We start from the raw sequence: 21,205 nt of genomic DNA, 5'->3' as shown, positions 1-21,205 counted from the left end.
ATAATGTTAGATCTGGAAATGGTTGTGATGCAGGGCAGGCAGGCCTCAAGCTTGGGGCTTAGCCCAGGAGGGTTCTTGGCTTCACCCAGGGAAGAATTCAAGGGTGAGCTGGTGGTGTTAAACAACAGTCTTTGGGTAAATAGTACTGCCTCTTGCAGAGCAGGGCTAATTCATACACAATGTGCCCAGAGTTGGCAAAGTATTGGCTCTTGGCAACTGCATTTACACCCAGTTAAACTCACTTTTAGTTACATGCAAATTAAGGGGAGGCTCAATACAGATTGAGGGGCAGATTATTTAGAACTTTCTAGGAAAGGGGTGGTAACTTCTGGGTCATTGCCATGGAAAGTGACAGTAACTTCCAGGTTGTTGCCATGGCATTTGTAACTGTCATGGCACTATGGGAGTGGGTTATGCTAATGAACGATGAAGACAGCTGAGGATTGCTTCCCTTGACATCTCCTTGTCCCTGCTGGTTTCTTCACTTTATACTGCCTGGACCAGATCCTGTTCTGGTCAGCAGGGTTGTGACCAGAAAACAAGTTCTGCTGGTCTCCTACCTCAGTTGCAGGAGATTCAAAACTCCATTTTAAACTTTAAGCCTTATAGTGTCTTCTGTTTGAGTATTTAACAGGCATTTGTTTTCCCTTGAAAATATATCCAGCCAAGACCTTATGAAGAATGTGAGCTAAAATTACAGTATTTTACTTGCCTGGGAACAGTACTTCTCAAATGTTAATGTGCATACAAGTGACTTGAGTATCTCGTTAAAATGTAGATTTAAGATTGTGTCTCGGGGGTGAAGTCTGAGAAACTTCATTTCTATAAAGTGATGTCAGAGTTACTGCTCTGGGGACCATGTTTTGGTGGCAAGTTGCAAGACTCCAGAATTTCTACCCTGATGATTTATTAAATGACTCTTAGAGGTGTTATCAATCTCTTTTTAAAGCCAGGGACTTTGCCCAGGGGAAAAATACATACATACATACACACACACACACCCCTATGCATACAATTTTAGAGCAATTGTGCATTCATTCAGTGAATACCTATTTAATGCACACCAAGTATCTTTTCTGGGTGCTAATGACAGAGTGAGGAACAAGATAGCAAAGATCCCTGCCTTGTGGAGCTTTCATTATCGTGTTGGAAGACAAACCACCACCAAGTAAATAAAGCAGGCATGTCAGCTATGATACATGCCTTAGGACAGTGTACTGCAGCCACGTGATACAGGGATTGGGTGGAGGAAGGTTTGAAGTGGCTCTTTTAAATTGTTGTGTCTATGGAGGCATCTTGGCCAGGGACCTGAATGCTAGTATCTGGGGAAAAGCATCCTAGGCAGTAAGTTCAGAGTGCCTGAAGCAGAAATGTGTTTAGTGTTTTCAAAAGACAGAGAGAACTGGTATGGGAGGAACAGAGCGAGTAGAGGAGAGAGCAAGAGGTGAAATTGTTGGAACCTAGGTTTAGATTCCTTCCTGGGATAGGGGGTCGTCTCGAGAGACCACTCAACACGGGAGTCACAGCAGAGAGATTTATTACTAGCGCGCTAGGGTCCTCTGCACAAAGGTGGCAAAGGACCCCGATTGCTTGTTACAGGTAGTTTATATAGGCAAACACCACCGGTTCAAACAAGGCGCGAAATTCAAACAAAGCTTGAGGCCTGAGATTCAAACAAGGCTTAAGGTTCAAAATGATTGGAGCCAGCTATGGTGCGAGCAGGGTGTGTCTTTTCTGATTGGTTGGGGTAGGCTAGTTCTCTGATTGGTTGGGGTGGGCTCGTATGAGGGGTTTTTCCTGGAATTATTTTTCTGTTTGCGTTCCGGGGATATTGGGTGTTTATTAAGGGGCCATCTGGTGTTGGGTGGGTCTGAGTGGGTGGTTTTTCTAGGTTTCAAAATGGCCTAACTTAAGTTTCTAATTTTTATTAAGTTTCTAATTTTTATTCCTTTCAAAATCCCAGAGGTAGAGGCGCCTGATCCTACAGGAGCTTGTAGGCCATGACGAGGAGGTTGCCTGCACTTCACCGAGTCCATGCTTAGATCCTAAAGGAACCATGGCCTCCATTTAAGAACTCCAGACAGAGAATCTAATTTAGGAACTGAAGGGGAAAAATGTCATTTAGGGATTAAATGTTTGGAGAATACATCTGAAAATCTAGAAGAACAAGTATGCAAACTGCAGCCAGAACCCTTACTGAACCCCCATTGGCCCCAGTGTCTTCGGCATAACTGCCAGACACAGCTACTTGCTGAATTATTGCAAGTTCAAATTCCTATTTGCATGCAATTTTACCAAGAAGCCTCTAATTTCTGTCCTGTCTCTGCCACTTTAGAATGCCAGAACATCACAAGCTTTCGCAGGCTGCACTCAGAAGCCTTGGTTAAATAATTGCTTTATTTCTTCACCTTCAAATATCCAATAATGGCTTCACATTAGCATTAGCCTGATTTTCTAAGTCGTGATAGTTTGAATGTCACATTTTGCTTTTTGTTTTTAATCCTTTTATTTTGCTTTGGAGGGTCTCTATATGCTCCCCAATGGGGAGTTTTTGCAGTCCCCATTTCTTCAAGTGCCTCTTAAATGACAATTGTCTTTTAACTGTCCTATGCTGAGGGCTGGTTTGAGACTGGAACAGTCCATAAAACAGCTGCACAATCAGGATTAAGAAGATTTAATCAATGCTTTAGTTTTCCCAGAAATTTAGACCTTTAGCTTGACTATAGCAGAAAAATCGCAGAGGCATTCTGCTTTCAAAAATAATTTCGAATTCAATCTTTCCTTGATGTGAAACAGGAAATAAATGATTTATTCTAATCTGTCAATTCTAAGTTGACAGTGGTGAACTGAAACAGCACCGAACCATGATCCCTCTGGTAACCTTTAGATAGGATGGTTCAAAAAGACCACTCTAGGACAGGCGCTGTGGCTCATGCCTATAATCCCAGCATTTTGGGAGGCTGAGGAGGGCGGATCACTTGAGGTCAGGAGTTTGAGACCAGGCTGACCAGCATGGTGAAACCCAGCCTCTACTAAGAATACAAAAATTAGCTGGGCATGATGGTGCACACCTGCCATCCCAGCTATTCAGGAGGCTGAGGCAGGAGAATTGCTTGACCCCTGGAGGCGGAGGGTGCAGTGAGCTGAGATCATGCCAGTGCACTCCAGCCTGGGAGACAGAGCAAGACTCTATCTCAAAAAAAAAAAAAAAAAAAAAAAAAAAAAAGGCAACAAAAACCAAAAAGACCACTCTGGCATTTGCTGTGCCTGTTTCCTTGTCTATAATGAAGGTATTGAATAAAGCAAACCTTCCAATCAGGGCCAGCTATATAAAAGATCCTCCCCTGAAAGTCACACACACATACACACACAGGCACACATACCCACACCCATACCCACACCAAAACTCTTCTACATACACACACAGACACACTCAAACAAAGCAATAAAACTCTATTACATACACACACATATACCCAAGACAAAAAAAAGTTTTTATTATATTTTGCTTTACCAATTTATCCCTTGGAAAATTGTTTTGCACCAAGTTATGTAGTAAGTTAAGTTCTTGTCCCTCATTTTATGAAGTTATGAGTTTGGGGTTGGGGGAGAAGCCACTGCTCTGAAGTCATATCATCAACCAAGGTGGAGAGGGCATCCTGACAGGGATCTCTATTGTAGAAGCAATGGATAACAACAGGGGAAGGGCCACATTATGGGAGAGATGCCAGCCTCAAACACCCTATAAAAAGGAGTAACTTACTGTCTCTCTCTTCTAATAGAAAGCAACCCTTGGGGCCAAAATCTTTTAAAAAATGTACTGCTATACCTTGAGTGCCCAGAGCAATACCTGGCACAGTAAGTGTTCAGTAAGTATTTGCTGAATAGATGGAGCTAGGTACTGGTCCACTTTGGTGCCTCTAGGAGTGCTCCTCTTGCCATAGGAAACATGCTCAGAAGTAGGAAGTTCAGAGTAACATAAACTTGTAACTTCACTCTCTTCTCTTTGACTTGTCACCCTTGAGCATTTGAGACTGAATTGCGAAAGTCTTAGAGAGAACAGGTAGGGGAAAGATTAGCCCATTTTTCCCAACCCACCTATCTCTTTCCCCACTGGTAGGGTCTGAATGTGGCATCAACTAGTATGATAGAATTCATCTTTGGCCTGGGACAGGCATGCCTTCTAAGAATCCTACCATGAAAGATTTATAAACATAAGAATCCTTAATTTATCTGTTATGTAAATCCAGATTTATTAACTGAATTTGTTTAAATCAAAATTATTTGTGCTATAGATCTCACATTGTCAACAGATCCTACAGCTGGTATGTTTTTGCTCATAAGCTGAAAGAGAATTAGGAGTGAGTTAAAACTAAAAATGGTTTGAAATTCTCATACTCCTCTCAGCAAAGCCCTGCTGATTGATACAATAAACCACTGCTAAAGCAGCATTAACAATAGTGGACCATTTTGGATATTATCTGTGTGTAGAAAGACACAGAGTTTGACTCTGTTTGGAAAATCAGATGCTAAATAGCTCCTGAAACCGGGTAGCTCGTTATGAAAACAGAGGGATGGTAGGCCCTTCTAATTGGCCCGAGTATTTACCCAGAGGTCTGGCTTTCACATAAAAGGCAGGAGGAACCACTGGAGTCAGTCCCCGCTTCCAGTAAGAGCTCAAGTTAAAACAGAAAAAAGGAAGATGGCAAGAATATTGTTACTTTTCCTCCCGGGTCTTGTGGCTGTATGTGCTGTGCATGGAATATTTATGGACCGTCTAGCTTCCAAGAAGCTCTGTGCAGATGATGAGTGTGTCTGTAAGGATTTTTTTATGCTTTTCATTATCTTTCTATTACATAATGGAAAATATATCCACTAATAGCATAAAATTGAATTGTACTTTGAAGTGAGTCTTCTCCAATGTGTATATTATCAACTTTGTTTCTTCTGGTCTGCATTTTGGTGTCTTACTATGGAGAATTCACTTGGCTGAGTTTTGTTGCAGCTTTAATATCTTGGCTGTCTTCTTTTTCTTGGATAGACACCAGCTGTAAACTGGAAATTATCAGTCACTCTGATTTCCTAGTTTTTCTAATATACACTGCCTTTTACTGTTATAAAATTCAGGAGTCTAAAATGTAATCATTTATTTATTTTTTCTTCCAGATACTATTTCTCTGGCTAGAGCTCAAGAAGATTATAATGCCCCGGACTGTAGATTCATTAATGTTAAAAAAGGACAGCAGATCTATGTGTACTCAAAGCTGGTAAAAGAAAACGAAGCTGGAGAATTTTGGGCTGGCAGTGTAAGATGAGATAATTTAAAATGAACACCTGTTGACACATATTGCTCTTAACTTTTCCTTGATTACCTACGTTCAATCTATTTTAATGCTTAATACTAGTTGTTAAGAACCATGTAGCGATTGTAGATGGAAATGCAAACATTCAGGTATAGTTGCTATTATTGCACTTTAAAGAAAGAAAGATCAATTTCATAACAAAACCAAATGTAGGTTAATGTGATATTTTGGCAAAAAAAGAGTCAAATACATGGGGGCTTGAACATCCCAAAGAATTTGAATCTTATCCGAAAACGTCTGAGATTTGCCAAGTAGAAGGCATGCGTGTTGGCAGTGAGTCTAAGTATCAATATTCTTTCGGGAAACGTTGCACCCTCATTAATTCCAAAGAATCAGCGTTTTTCAGTTAAAATATACAGGGGTGATCTCTGGGGAGGGATGAAGCAGGGTTGATTTTCTGTCCTCATCTGCAACCCTAAAGGTGAGTTCTAAATTGATGAAGGATTACATTTAAATCCTTTTAAGTCTGTTCATTTGAATTGTTGAAAACTGAGAAATTTGCATCATTTAAAATAAGTGTCTACAGTACTTTAAAACATGTACTGTCTTTATATATTTATGGGTTCAAAAAAGATTTCAGGCAACTCACAAGACTGCATAAAATAAAGTCATGCTAAAGTAGTGAAATAAGGCTGGGCCACTAAAGAGTAGATGCACAACTCCTGCGGGTTAACTTAGTGCTCCAAGTAAACTTCGGATTTTCCGCAGAGCCCCCTGGACCCCAGAGTGAAAGGGAGGTATTGGCAGCTATGATTTTCACCATCAGCAAAGAGGATGCCTGCGGGTTTCTCAGAAGACACTCAGCGTCAGCTTTTTCCTGATTGCTATTCTTCTGGGCACTTAGGTTTATGGCGATGGCCAGGACGAGATGGGAGTCGTGGGTTATTTCCCCAGCAACTTGGTCAAGGAGCAGCGTGTGTACCAGGAAGCTACCAAGGAAGTTCCCACCACGGTAAGCATCTCAAAAGTGACTAGACAAGGACTCAGATCTTGGGGCAACGTAGGCTGGTGTCAAAAATGCATCATGCAACCTACAAGATGTATAGAACAAAGCCCTCAACTTTCAATGGCGACTTTTCTGAGATAGTGAGGTTTGGGGGACTATTTACAACTATTGTCAACGTTGAAAGATGAGTGAACTTTCTGTATACCACCCCCTTTTGTTTTATTTCTGTTTACTATTTTTTTGTCTCATCTTTTTTCTTTATTTTTTCAGCTTCATTGGGTTTTAACTGACAGATAAAAATTGCATACATTTAATGCATACATTATGTTTTGATATACCTTGTGAAATGATCATCACAATCAAGCTAGTTAACAGATACATCACTTCACATAGTTACCTTTGTGTGTGTGTGTGTGAAAACATTAAGATCTACCCTTTTAGCAAATTTCAAGTATACAATACAGTACCTCTTTTGTTTTAGATGCACGTTATCTTGCAAAGCAGTCTATGTAACAAAGAAACAAACTAAAGTCAGTACTAACTGACTCTTACTGACGGTTTTCACTAAAGATAGGCTGAGAAAAAAATTATCACATGTTTTTGATCAAATCAAATTATTCTAAAACAATCTTTGAATGTCTTATTTTTGTGGTAAATAGATTCTATTTATGTATGAAATAAAATTATACTCTTCCTAATGCCCTGGGGTCCTCTAAACTCAGGACAGAAATAAAATATGCTTTCTGAGCTACTTTGCAAGATGCTTGTTTTGAAGTGATTCTCCTGGAGCTAATTGCTGTGCTTCAAACACTGCCCATCCTACACAAATGGGACTCAGTTGTCATCACTTCTTAGCGTTAAGCTGAAATCTGTCAGATAACCATAAATTAAAGGTTCATTTGAGGACCTTCATTGTAAGTAGTTTTTGACTTAAAGTGGTAATTATTTCATATTTTTTGGGAGTCAACCTTTACTTAATTGAAATTCAAATTTCTCTGATTGGATATGATTTTAAATACAGAGTCTACATCCGTTTTTTAGCCTAGCCTATTCAGTTCAATCTTTTTTGTTTTTGTTTTTTTCCAGGATATTGACTTCTTCTGCGAGTAATACACTGGTTAAAACTGCAAATAGAAAGAAAACACCAAAAATAAAGAAAAGAGCAAAAGTGACCAAAAAATGCATGTCTGTAATTTCTGACTGACATTTTAAGGATCTGTTACCTTACAGAAGAGCGAGGGCTTAGGGGTTGGAGGTGGCAGATAAAAGAGGATTTTCAACTCAAAACTTGTTTCCTGCTGGCCTGGTCTTCCCACGAGCTAGAGTGGGGAAATGTTGAGCTCAAATGGGTAAATTGAGACCAGAAAAATATTTTTTTCAACCTAGAGAATCTCCTCTTACAGGGGGATGCATATAAAAGATCATGTATGTGTAGTTATTTCTAAGTAGTGATTCTTCCCCAGCTCTTTGATTTCCCATATATAAAATAGGTGGGTCATGTTCCCTTTAGACATGACGTTTTCTACTCATTTGTCTTTCTGGCCAATTGGATTATTAATAAAGGGGCTGTTTTATCAAGGAGTATTCTAGTATTTTTGTTACCTTTAATATTTGATGCCTTTTGGAGGTAAAGCTGTTTGGGGGGAAGAAGAGTTTTTGGACCCATAGATGTTTGGATGATGTCTCTAATTTGTCATTTAGAAAAATCTCAAAAGTCATTTCAGTTTAATAACTTGCCTTCTAAATGATCAATTTACTTCTCCCCCAATTTTAAAGAAGTATGTGTATATTTAACAGGGGAAGGTAGTTTATCGAAATATTTTTAATGGAATAGTTTTCCCTTAATATGTATCCTTGCTGGATATTATTCAAGCTTCAAGTCATCAAAAGACCCAGCAAAAAAAAAAAAGTCTGTAGGTTATTTTCTCTACTTCTATTCCAACTTTGAATTTCCTCTTCCTGTGCAAATTCCTCTAGTCAAGTGTGATATATCAAGAAATCTGAGGAGGATGCAGGTTTTGTGGTCCTGATGGGCCCACAAGTTTTTCTATATTTAACTGGAAATATGCTTTGATTTTGTGTTATTAATATAATTCTTTTGATGTAGTCATGATTTTTTTCTTTGTTTGCATATAATTAAAATGCCTGTACTCTACTTAATGTCAAAATTTCTGAGTTTTTTCTTAAACATTTTTCACCTTAGAGAATAAAAGTGTGGGGGACTTGGGAATGAAGCTTGTTTTTCAGTTCTCTGTGATCTGGACATCCCCTAAGCATGAAGAAGAGAGCAGAAGAGGGCGTTTAGGGTTAGCCACAGACTTGGCCCAGGGTCATCTTTTAGCTCTGTCAACTGTGATTTTGGGTGAATATCTTTTTACCAAATTCTTATGTAGGTCAGTCAAATAAAGTGGTACCAAAATACAAAACACAATAAAACAAAATACCAATGTTTATTTATTTCTATTTTACTTTATTCCAAAGAGGTTTCAAGTAGCATCTAGGGCTCTCGATACAATTTTAGAGTAAGAGGTATTTATCCTATTTCTGCTTCTATTTGCCTCTCGCTTCTTGGCCTTTCCATTCTGGAAACACCAAGAACCCCTGAGATGCCCAGCACCCCATTGCTCCTACCGGGCCTTAGCTATGCAGCTTCACTCCCCATGCATGGGGCTTCCAAGGCAGAACTCCCTGCTTAACCCAGTCAGCTCCAACCCATGAAAACTGAGCTCTTCCAGGAGTTGGAAGGCCATTGACTGATTTATATCTCCTGGGGCCTATCTGCATTAAATGAAAGCAAGCACTTGCAGGACTTTAAACACACATCTGTCCTCTAAAAATGCAAATGGCCAACCGTGGACCAGCAGCAGCAGCAGCTGGGCCTCACCTGGGAGCTGGTTAGGAGGCAGAATCTCTGCCCACTGCATGCCTTCTGTGTCAAAATATGCATTTTTAACAATAACTCAGGGGATTCCTGTGCACATTAAAGATTGAGAAACACTGATTTTAGTTCCCTCTACTCATCTTACAGAAAAATAAATAAACAAAAGGCTAGAGTACATAGGAGATAGAGCAACTCTCTCCAAGTTAAACAACAGGATTGAACATTCTTATCAGTACTTTCCCAACCCTACCACAGCACTGTCTTGATTCTCCACTGATGTCTACCCAGAGAAAAGGAGGCAGAATGGTACCAGGGTGAGAGTTTGTGGGCAATGAGGCCTTTTGGGACCCCTTTCCAGTTGATGAATTGTTTCTCTCCCCTTCCCACTAAGAGAAAGGGCATCTTAGCACCTCTAAAAGGTTGTCAACTGTTAACATAAGAATTTTAGTCTAACGATCCTTGAGGGAACCCTAACTTGTAGGCTTCCTTGATACCCAAGCTAAACGATGTATATCTATATATCTCTCTACATATCTATATTAAATACATATATATTTTAGGCAGCCCAAGTCTTTGCTCTAGTTTATTAATCATGTACCAGGTAGTTAGGCCTGGCAGCTTGAGTACCTGTGACCCAGCTCCATTCTAGAGAGTCCCCGGCTACCCAGACGCATTCTGTTTTAGCCAAGATTAAACAGAACAAGGGCGCTGCTACTGTTTGTCTTTTAGTCTGAAGATAGTTAATTTCATTTAGGAAGGGCTTTAAGTTTTACTATGCAGCTTGTACTGCCTCCTTGTGAGAGAAAAAGAAGATGTTTAATCCTCCATCTCTGACCTCACAGAGTACGAGAAGTAAGACTCCTACCTACGGAAGAATAAAGAACCAATGCAGGGCAGTGGATGTGGGGAGGGAAGGCAGGTAGGTTTCATGAGTCAGCTTAGGGCAAGTGGTAGACTTTGCCTAGAGCAGAGCCCTTGCAAGGAATTACCAGGGCAGGATGAGGCAAGTAAAGAAACTGATCAGAGGTGAGAGGAGTCAGGGCATGGCACATGATAGTTGGCAACAAAATGAAATCATGTTGAAAGGAAGTGCGTTGGGTGGCACTCGTTGCTCCGAAAAGTTAGGTGGTGATAAAAGATCCCAGGGTACCTTGGAGCTTTGAAATAACTGGGCTGCCATTTTCTAGCTGTGCATACTTAGATAAGGTTCTGACTGTAACTGCAGGGCCAGCCCAAACCAGACCTACTCTGTCGATAACATAATGTTGAGTTGCCTTTTAAGTATAACAGAGCCCAAACCTGCAAGTCCTATTGCCCAGGCATGCACAATACAAAAAGCTTTGACCCCTAAAGATACCCAAAACCAACAAATCCTCCCTTTGGAACCGAGAAGACCAGGACAGGACTGGAACCTGAATGCAAGAACACTTTCAGAAGTGAGGGGTCTGTTGGCCCTAAAGATCTGGGGCTAAAATCCTCCTTAACATACCTTTCTGTAAATGGTCAAATTTAAAGCCCTCCAATCAGACCCTGCCAAGCCAACATTCCCAAATCCTTTCTCTTGCCCACGGTGATGGTTAATATTGAGTGTCAACTCGATCGGATTGAAGAGTGCAAAGTATTGTTCCTGGGTGTGTCTGTGAGGGTGTTGCCAAAGGAGATTAACACTTGAGTCAGTGGACTGGGAGAGGCAGACTCACCTTCAATAGGGGTGGGCACCATCTAATCAGCTGCCAGTGTGGCTAGGATAAAAGCAGGCAGAGGAACATGGAAGGACTAGACTGGCTGAATCTTCCGGCTTTCATCTTTCTCCTGTGCTGGATGCTTCCTGCCCTCGAATGTTGGGCTCCAAGATTGTCAGCTTTTGAACTCTTGGACTTACACCAATGGTTTGCCAGGGGCTCTCGGGCCTTTGGCCACAGACTGAAGACTGCACTGTTGGCTTCTCTACTTTTGAGGTTTTGGGACTCAAACTGACTTTCTCGCTTCTCAGCTTGTAGATGGCCTATTGTGGGACTTTGCTTTGTGATCACGTGTGCCAATTCTCCTAGTAAACTTCCCTTCATATACACATATACCCTATTAGTTCTGTCGTTTTAGAGAACCCTGACTAATATACCCACTGGCCCCCAGAATCTCATGTTCTTCTCACATTGCAAAATACGATAATCCCTTCTCAATAGTCTCCCCAAATTTTAACTCATCCCAATATTAACTCAAAGTCCAAAGCCTAAACTCTCGTCTGAGACTCAGGCCACATACCTCCCATCTATGAGCCTGTAACATAAAAAAAATTATTTACTCCCAAGATACAATGGTGGTACAGCCATTTGGTAAAAATTTCCATTCTAAGAGGGAGAAATAGGCCAAAAGAAGAGGGCAGCAGACCTTACATAACTTTAAAACTCAGTAGGGCAGGCATTAAACCTTAAAGCTCCAAAATAATCCTTGACTCCACGTCCTGTATCCAAGGCACACTGGTGCAAGGGGTGGGCTCTCAGGGCCTTGGCAGCTCCACCCCTGTGGTTTTGCAGGTGAGCCCCCATGGGTGCTTTCATGGATGAAGGTGAGTGCCTGTGGTTTTTCAGGCTCAGGGTGCAAGCTGCTGTTGGCTGTATCACTCTGGGGTCTGGAGGGTGGTGGCTCTATTCCCACAGCTCCACTAGGCAGTGGTCCAGTAAGGACTCTGTATGGGAGCTCCAACCCCATATTTCCCATCAGCACTGCCCTAGTAGAGTTTCTCTGTGGGGCTCTGGTACTCCTGCAGCAGGCTTCTACCTGACCACCCAGGCTTTCTAGTAAATCCTTTAAAATCCAGGTAGAAGCTGCCAAGCTTCCTTCACTCTTTTGCTCTGTGAACCTGTAAGCTTAACACCACATAGAAGCCACCATGGCTTACAGCTTTTGCCTTCTGGAGCAACAGCCCAAGCTGTGTCTGGAGCCTTCTGAGCTGCAGCTGGAACTGGAATTGCCAAGGTGCAGGCAGTAGCATCCTGAGGTGGCACAAGGCAGCAGTGCCCTGGGCCTGGCCTCTGAAACCATTCTTTTTTCCTCCTAGGCCTCTGGGCCTGTGATGGGAAGGGCTACCTCAAAGGTTCCTGAAATGCCTTCAAGTCTTTTTGCCCATTGTCTTGACTATTAGCATCTGACTCCGTTTTAGTCATGCAATTCACTCTAGCAAGTGTTGCTTCCCAGCCTGCTTGTATTCCTTTCCTGAAAATGCTTGTTCCTTCTTTAAGACATGGCCAGGCTGCAAATTTTTCCAAATTTCTATGTTCTACTTTCCTTTTAGTTATAAGCTCCAATTTTAAGTAATTATTTTGCTTCCATCCCTGATTGTAGGTTGGTAGTTATGGCAGCCATACCATATCTTGAATGCTTTGCTGCTTAGAAATATCTTCTGCCAGGTATACCCTAGGTCATCATTTTTAAGTTTAGTCTTCCACAAATCCCTAGGACATGGAGACAATGCAGCCAACCTCTTTGCTGGGATGTAACAGAGATGACCTTTGCTCCAGTTCCCACTAAGTTCCTAATTTCCATCTAAGACCTTGTCAGTTTGGCATTCTCTGTCCATATTTCTATCTGCATTTTGGTCACAACTATTTAAACAGTAGCTAAGAAGTTCTAAACTTTCTCTCATCTTCTTGTCTTTATCTGAGCCCTCCAAACTCTACCAACCTCTGCCTGTTACCCAGTTCCAAAGCCACTTCCACATTTTCAGGTATCTTTATAGCAATGCCAGACTCCTTGGTACCAATTTTCTGTGTTAGTCCATTTTGCATTGTTGTAAAGAAATATCTGGGACTGGATAATGTATAAAGACAAGAGGTTGATTTGGCTCCTGGCTCTGCACGCTGTATAGGAAGCAGAGCATTGGCATCTGCTTGGCTTCTGGTGAGGCCTCAAGAAGCTGGTACTCAGGTGGAAAGTGAAGGAGGGCAAGCATGTCATACAGCCAGAGAGGGAGCAAGAGAGGGGAGGAGGTGCCAGGCTTTCTAAAACAACCAGCTCTCACACAAACGAATACAGCCAGAACTCACTCATTACCTTGGGGAGGGCACCAAACCATTCGTGAATAATCCACCCCCATGACCCAAACACCTCCCACCAGGCCCCACCTCCAACATTGTGGATTACATTTAAATATGAGATTTGGAGGGGGCAAACAGCCAAACCATATCACCATCTTAGCAAGGATCACCATCTTAGCAAGGATCACCATCTTAGCAAGGATCACCATCTTAGCAAGGATGGTGATATGGTTTGGATGTTTGTCTTCTCCACAGCTCATGTAACAATACTTCTGGGGGAACCAATCTCAAAAAGAGAGTTTCTCACCACAGTGTAAGCACCTTGAGTTTCCATAGCTTGATGACACTTGCTATGAGGATAGAAGTGTATTCTGTCCCTCTGTTTTCTTGATGCTACAAGTCCAAGTCTCTGGTTAGAAATTTTGAACCTCACTCTGAAAAGAGTCTTGTGCAAGATCCAAAGCAAAATGAAGACAGAATGCCTCCATAGGCCACAACAGGTGCCCATCTGGAGACTGAGGTACTGTGGCTTTTACTCCTTTGTATTAGTCTGTTCTCATGCTGTTAATAAAGGCATACCTGAGGCTCGGTAATATATAAAGAAAATAAGTTTAATTGACTCACAGTTTCACGTGACTGGGGAGGCCTCAGGAAATCTACAATCATGATGGAAGGGGAAGCGAACACGTCCTTTTTCACATGGCAGCAGGAGAGAGAATGAGAGCCAAACAAAGGGGGAAGTCCCTTATAAAAGCCTTATTTTAAAACCATCAGATCTAGTGAGATAGTGAGAACTCACTCACTATCACAAGAACAGTATGGGGGAAACTGCCTCCGTGATTCAATTATCTCCACCTAGTCCCGCCCTTGATACATGGGGATTATTACAATTCAAGGTGAGATTTTGGGTGGGGACACAGCCGAACCATATCATCCTCCAAAAATGTATGAATGGGTGTGGGATGCATGCCAATGAGAAGTTTATTCTGGATAGATTATGGGATTGCATGATTTTATTTTGAATATAACTTTTTAAAGTAATCCTATAATAAATACGAGTGATTTGAATAGGCTATGTTTGACTGGTTTCCTCATATTATGCAAATGTCAGTGGAAGACATGAAGTGGGGTTCATCATAGGTCTCAGAACCTCAGGAATTATTCCACATTGTGAGGAATGATGGCTCAGGCTTCTTTTGTTTGTGGGACCGTGTTCATCTAACCACTTACTTCCCAATTCACTTATCTAAAAAGTGGGCAATGCCTTTGGGGGTAACCAACTTTGGGATAATTGTGAGGATTAAGTTAGATACTGCATGTAAAATAACCGTGTACACAGTACACGGTTTTATGTAATAAATAGTAGTAAAATTAAATTTTAAAATGAGAGGGTTTTAAAACATTTTGAAACGTTTGAAGAACTAGACTTTCTAGTGAATTAAAAGTATATCTTCAGCATCTTTTCTTTCTAGAACACTCTTGTTTTTCTCCACACTTTTTTCTCAAACGGTCTGCAAGGCATGTTATTAATACTTTACATAATGATGAAAACTGTCTTTCTCTCTCTCTCTGTCTCTTGAGAAACGTTATTCTTAATGTCTGGATGGGTACTAGGAAAAGAGAACAAACCAGGAAGGTCTTGTTCTCTTATACGTTCCCATGTTCCTACCTTCAGTCCTTCTCTCCCTCAGTCTCTTGGATCCTGGAATGAATAACGTTGTAAATGGCAGGAGGCCATTCTACTCTCCCTGCTGTCCGACACTCAGCCAATGGTGACTTCACTCAACTGTAGCCAATTCTGTGAGCACTTGTCTTTGGGATGACTAATACATAAGTGGCTAGTGATCCTTTTGAATAAAACATTTATAGTGCTGTAGAAACTGTTAATAATGACCTAGTTAATGGGTTTTTACATCTGCAGGACACCTCATTTTCAGTGGATGGGCTTTTGAGTTCCCTTTCTTGGCTACTTCATGGGAACAAACATTCAGGAAATAGCAAGAAAGAGCAATTTAAGGCAGGGCTTCAATTATCTGCTGAAAGCACCATAAGCTCCTCCCTGAAGACTGGGTGGCATATTGCTGTTGTAATAGACTCCTTTTGTTAAAAGTTATGCCTCTTTTTCAAGGAGCATGTGGTTGAAACTGCTACTTTTGCTTTCTGCAAAACTGTAAGAGGTAAGTCGGGAATCAGAATTCCCATCAGATGTTCAGATTAGAAATCAGTCCTTTAAATGCCTGGCCAGGAATTCATAAGACCCTTTCTGAAGCAGGCCTAGCAAGGGCTTTTTTTTAGAATTGCTGTGTGAAATGGCAAAGTGAAATGGAATAACTGAAGTAATTGTCGGAATTGTCAGTAGAGTTTTACCAGAAGAAACATGTGGGTTATTGTAGTCACCACCGCCCTACAATCCCTCCTTCCCACTCCTGAACTGCTTTTGTGAAGACATAGTCTGTGTGAAAAATATCTGAGTCACAGATGACTTAGTTCTTTGTTCACAATGAACATTGTGACTAAATTCAGCAGCAGTTTTTGTGCAGTAAAGTTTTAGAAAACCATAGTATATTTCCTAAGCTTAGAAGATGAGAGTGTCATTCTCTCTAGCATCACCCACTTCTGACCTCAGATAAATGGGGCCCATCACTGCTTCTCATGTTTATTGGCTGAGGGGATGTGAATATCCTCAGGGATCAGGTTTAGTACAGGGAAATATTCAGCTTATTCATGTAGTATTTAAACTAATCTCTGGAGGAGGTGGGTATTTTTGCTATGAGTGAAGAGAAGAAATAACATCAAATGCACTAGGAAAAAAAAATCTCATTTCTTCAACACTCACCCTCATCTATCTGAAAATGGTGAAAACAATAAGAAAAAAGCTAATAATATTCCTTGTTATACCATTGAAACACAATTTCACCACGTAAAGATCTTCTCGGCTGCATCCCCTGCAAATATCATAGTATATCAGTAACTTAATCAGATGAATGATATATTGATCCACATACTTTGTATAATCTACCCTTTGTGTAAACTAGCCCATCATTAACAAAGAGAATGCTCCCCATCTTTTGATTTAAATATTTTTCTAAATGGAAATTACTTTTCTGTCACACATGAGCAATTGTTTTAATCATTTTTCTCAAGTGCACGCTATGCTAAAGTCAGCATGTTGTCGGGGTAATAAAATAGGTGGTGCTGCTGATATGTCACCACTTCTGCCTCCTTCCATCTCTTCCAGCTCTCCCTCCCTTTTCTCTATTCACTTCAGCTTGTGAATTTATTCTGGCCAAATGAATCAGTTGAGACGAGAACACTGATTTGTTTGAGCAATGCTATGTTGAACTGGGGGGAAAAAAAAAAAAAAAAGGCAATGCTGGTGTTTAGGTTTCTACAAACCAAAGGCAGAAATCCCGAGTCACAGCCAGGTTTTTACGCAGTTGAAACACCCACCCAGGTGTGCACTCTCCCCTTTCACTGGATCCATTCATGGCTTGTCAGATCTCTTCCAGCTCCTTCACCTGCCTTGCCCCTCATGACTCTGAACTAACTTAAGGATCTTTTTTATCTGCTCTTAGATCTTTCCCTGGGCTTCAAATTACTACTCTTAGTGCTGCCACAAATGGATTAGCAGACAAAGTTCAAGCCTGGGTTCCCAGGAACCGCAAGCAGACACATTGGTTTCTGGGAACCACTTTAGCCAATGCGGTGATGGACAGTAGACACAGAGAGGTCAACTGAGCCTGCTGAGGCCCGGGAGTAGACTTGCAATGCTGGTCTGTCCTGCAGGAAAAGGCCAAGGGGCACAGAGCTTACTCTAGGTAATATGTGTTCCCAAATCCCACGGTTACCTGAAGCAGCCAGGTAGACAATCATGGGGGAAGAAATCAAAAGTTTTGAGCATCAAGTTTTAAACCAGGGTCTTGGGTCAGATTCCCCAGAAGCAGACCCTGGATTGAGGATTTACATACAATGATTTATCAAATAATGACTCCCAGGGAAAATAGGTAAGGCAGAGAGGGACTGCAGGGCACAGAAGGGGAGGAATCTCAGAAAAGCTGCAATCTCAGGCAAGGTCCTATAGTGGCTGGTTTGTCCCTTATCCCACAGGGACCTCTGGGAGCTGGAAAGTTACATCTCAGAGTTGCCTGGACCTAAGGAGAGGAAGCTGAGCTTTCTTGTGGCCTGTCAGTTATGGATTCAGGGTTTTGGCGAGAAAGCAAAATTTGTAGGCAGTTTTGCATATAGATAAAGAGGTCTCAAGGCAGCTGGAAGTTCTGGCATTGGCAATAAAAACCACCGAAGCCAGGAGGTGTGTGAAAACACACTACAATGACATTCAAGGACATTTGGGTGTTGCATTGACTTTATTGGCTCCATCCAAGGTGGCTTTTCATTCCATTTCATTCCATTTCATCCTTTCACAGTCTAGTCCCTGCCACATCCTCTGTGGGTCGAGTCGCTAATACAGCCTCACATTTCCTCCTTGATTTGCTTCTGCTGAAACTTTCTGCTGTGCACATTAGCCTTAAGTGAGAAGCTTTGTTGGGACAAGGATGACCTCCAGTGGTTAGTTTGAGATCTGGCATCTAGAGAGACATTTCTGGATCAGAATCAACAACCCAGGGTGTGAGCAGTTCTCAACAGCATTTGGAATTCTCACTGTCAGGGCTGCCTTCTCAGGTACTCTCCAGACTTCCCCTCACTCTTAGCACACATGAATTTAAAATCTGCTTGACACATGGCATAGATATGGGTATTAACATGCCTTTCTTGCTAACCTTATAGTAAATTTGATTGATTTTGAAAATTCACATATTAGGGGAAAGCTGACATTTCACTTTCAAACCTATTTGTATGTTTGTTTTGATATGGAGCCCTGCAGAGTTCTTAGATAGTTTTAGTTGATTTATTCCATTTATAGAAAAGCAGCAATAGCACCTTGAGCTCAGAGAGTAGAAACTTCCTAGAAAACAATTAACACAACCTGTAGTTCCCTCCAGGGGCACCATGGGGTGGTTGGAAGGCACAGAACCTGGTGTCTCAAGTCATTCACTCTGGAAGCAGGGATTTGAAGCCAGATAACCTGGCTTCAAGACCCACAAGCTGTCCACAACACCCTGCCAGAATATGATTAAACAAACGTAAATCTGGATTTCTACTTCCTCTAACAGGGTGGTTCTCAACTCAGGGCTATTTTGACCTCTCATTCCTCCCCTCTTCCCCTTCCCCCAGGGACATTTGGTGATGTCCAAAGACATTTTTGCTTGTTCCAACTGAAGGGAGTATCTAGTGGGTAAAGGCGAGGGATGCTGCTAAACATCCTACAAGCACAATACAGGTCCTCACAAAGAATAAGCAGGACCCAAATGACAATGTGCCAAGGTTAAGAAACCCTACTCTAAGAGATGATATTAATCAATCAGTGAATTTTGAAAGAATGATAAATGCTGAAAGGCCTAAGCAATTATCTGGGTGTGCATTTGTTTTCTAAGTTCATTCCGGGGCATATTTGCTCAGTAACAAGCCATTGGGTACCTGAAAAATAGATTTGTGCAGGCTTATCCTGGCACACATCTCATCACATTGGCCAGAGCTGTCAAGACAGAACCTTCATTCTGCTTGTTGCAAATGAGCACTGGCGATTCCCCTTCTCCATGATTTTAAGCACGTTCCTCTTGCTTCATGCTCGAGTTGTGCACATCCTGGCTCCTGATTTAGTATTTCACCAAATGCCCTTCATGTGCTCCAGCAAGCCTCCCGGTGTGAAGGGTTGACACATGATGGGGTCTGAAGGCTTATTGGCATTTCTTCTTGGGTCTGTTTTCCGTCTCCTCTAGGAGATTGCTTAATTGCTTTTCAAACAGCTATCATGTCCTCCTAGCTTTACAGCTTCTTCCCAAAGATGATTACAGCATCTTATCATTTTTCAAGTAAAAATGGTGCTTCCTTACCCCTCTGTAATGTGTGCAGTGTCGGTTTCAATAGCATCAGCTGTCTCTTCCCAACATGGATCTCCTTTTTCCTTTATTTTCCCTCCTTTGCTATTGTCATCCTGTTTAACCTTTCTCAGAAGAGCTTCCTCGGCACACAATTATATTTGCAGAGTCTCTATGCATCTGTGGATACAATTAAAATTTAAACACTGCACATTTAGTCTAATGTTGACATTCTTCATTTTGTAGAGAAAAAATTATTTGAACATTAATAACTAGATGTGCGAAGTACTTTTCAGTGCATCAATTTTAAGACAGGGAGAAAGAGATCATGCAGTTCTCATCTATTAGAATTGTGAGTTTGTTTGAAATATATGTGTAATTGGAGACCCAAAGCCTCATTTGAAACGTGTTACTTTATCTCATATTCCAAGCATCTGTGAACATAGCTTTTGAATGAATCCTAAACTTAATCCCTGTTCTAGGCCAGCCCGTTATTGGTTCTGAGTTTGAATAGGGCTTGCATGACCTTTTTTGATGTTGCTATCAAATTTAAGTTTACAATAAATAAAACATTCCACACTCTTCTCCCCAAAACCTCCTGCCCTGCATTTTTCAAAATAGACGATCGGAACTAAGAAAGTAAAAGATGGCTAAAATACATACTGGGGATTGGAAGTCGGTTTGATCACCCCAAACCCTGCACTCTGTGCCTTCTCTGCTCCTGAGACCTGCCCAGGGAGGGGCACCCACAAGGTGAAAGAATCCAGTGGGCTGCAAACTGTCACCTTAATTAACCATTAGATAAGCATCCAAAGATGCCAGCATCTCCCAAAAAAGGGCTTCTGTGGCACAGGGTGGACTCGATGATGGGGCTGAGCCTGGGAAATAACATGAGATTTTCTGCTTCCTGCTTCCTTGAATCTACGTCACCTGGTCTGTGAAACAGGATTCACTTAGCCATTTAGACCAATGGCTGATGCTGTCAACTACAGATGGAGAAACTAAAGCAATAGAGAGGAAGAAGATTAGGTGCTACTGACACCTGGTCCACACTTCCCACCTCTCTTTGTCGGATGGCATTTATGGTCACCAGAGTTTGCTCTATACTTTCATGGCAGTTTGGAAGTGCAGGCAATGAACACCCAGCTGGGAGGGCCGTTAAGCAATGACTGATAGGGGTTGATGGATAATAATATATCAGTACGCTCCACCCTGTGAGGGCATACCTCTTAGGTGTGCAGTCTCCACTGTCTCCCAGAGGTCTGGAGTGAATGAGCTTCGGGGACCCACAGAAATGGCTTTGCTGATAACACACCCACCCTTTGTGGCTTTTATCTCTTCCCTGCCTCACTTTGCCACTCTCTTACTGATGTTTCTTGGAGTCATCTCCCAAATAAATTATTTGTACTCAGATCCTTAGTTCAGTGTCTGCTTCTTGGGGAAGCCAGCACGAAGACCAAATGTATGACTGATTCTGTCCTTAATAGGCAGATCCTGTCCAAAGCTGGTGAAAGCATGGAGCATGGGAAGGACCTGGGAAGAACACCTCGCACTCAAAAGCACAGGAGGTGAAAGAAAAGGTGTCGACATAGCTGCATGCCCTCTTGGCCCTGTAGTGTCCACCTGCTATGATTTAGATGTTCTCACAAAACCTCAAGTTGAAATTTGATCCCCAGTGTTGGAGGTGGGGCTTAAAGGGAGGTGTTTTGGTCATGGGGGCAGGTCGTACATGAATAGACTAATCCCCTCCTTTGGCTGGGGGAGAAACTGAGGTTTTATTCTATTAGTTTCTGAAAGAGTTGGTTGATGAAAAGAGCCTGGCACCTCCCCTCTTCCTCTTTCTTTCTCTCTCACCATGTGATTTCTCTGCACGTAGTGACTCCCCTTCACCTTCTCCCATAAGTGGAAGCAGCCTGAGGCTCTCACCAGATGCAGATGCCCAACCTTGAACTTTCTAGTCATCAGAATCGTGAGCCAAACAAACCCTTTTTCTTTATAACCTAGCCTCAAGTATTCCTTTATAGGAACACTAAACAGAGTGAGAC

General features: G+C 41.8%; 1 protein-coding gene across 1 annotated transcript; it reads left to right on the top strand.

The window, feature by feature from the left end:
- Positions 1–4,446: 4,446 nt before the first annotated feature.
- OTOR (otoraplin) lies at positions 4,447–8,474 on the top strand. The gene is made up of 4 exons (XM_007960670.3): positions 4,447–4,817; positions 5,167–5,306; positions 6,208–6,315; positions 7,396–8,474. Exons 1-4 carry the CDS (start codon positions 4,703–4,705, stop codon positions 7,417–7,419), a joined length of 387 nt encoding a protein of 128 aa, XP_007958861.1. The 5' UTR covers positions 4,447–4,702; the 3' UTR covers positions 7,420–8,474.
- Positions 8,475–21,205: the final 12,731 nt, after the last annotated feature.

This window comes from Chlorocebus sabaeus, chromosome 2, assembly GCF_047675955.1.
Source record: "Chlorocebus sabaeus isolate Y175 chromosome 2, mChlSab1.0.hap1, whole genome shotgun sequence".
NCBI lineage: Eukaryota > Metazoa > Chordata > Mammalia > Primates > Cercopithecidae > Chlorocebus > Chlorocebus sabaeus.
This window is presented reverse-complemented; position numbering and strand designations above follow the sequence as displayed.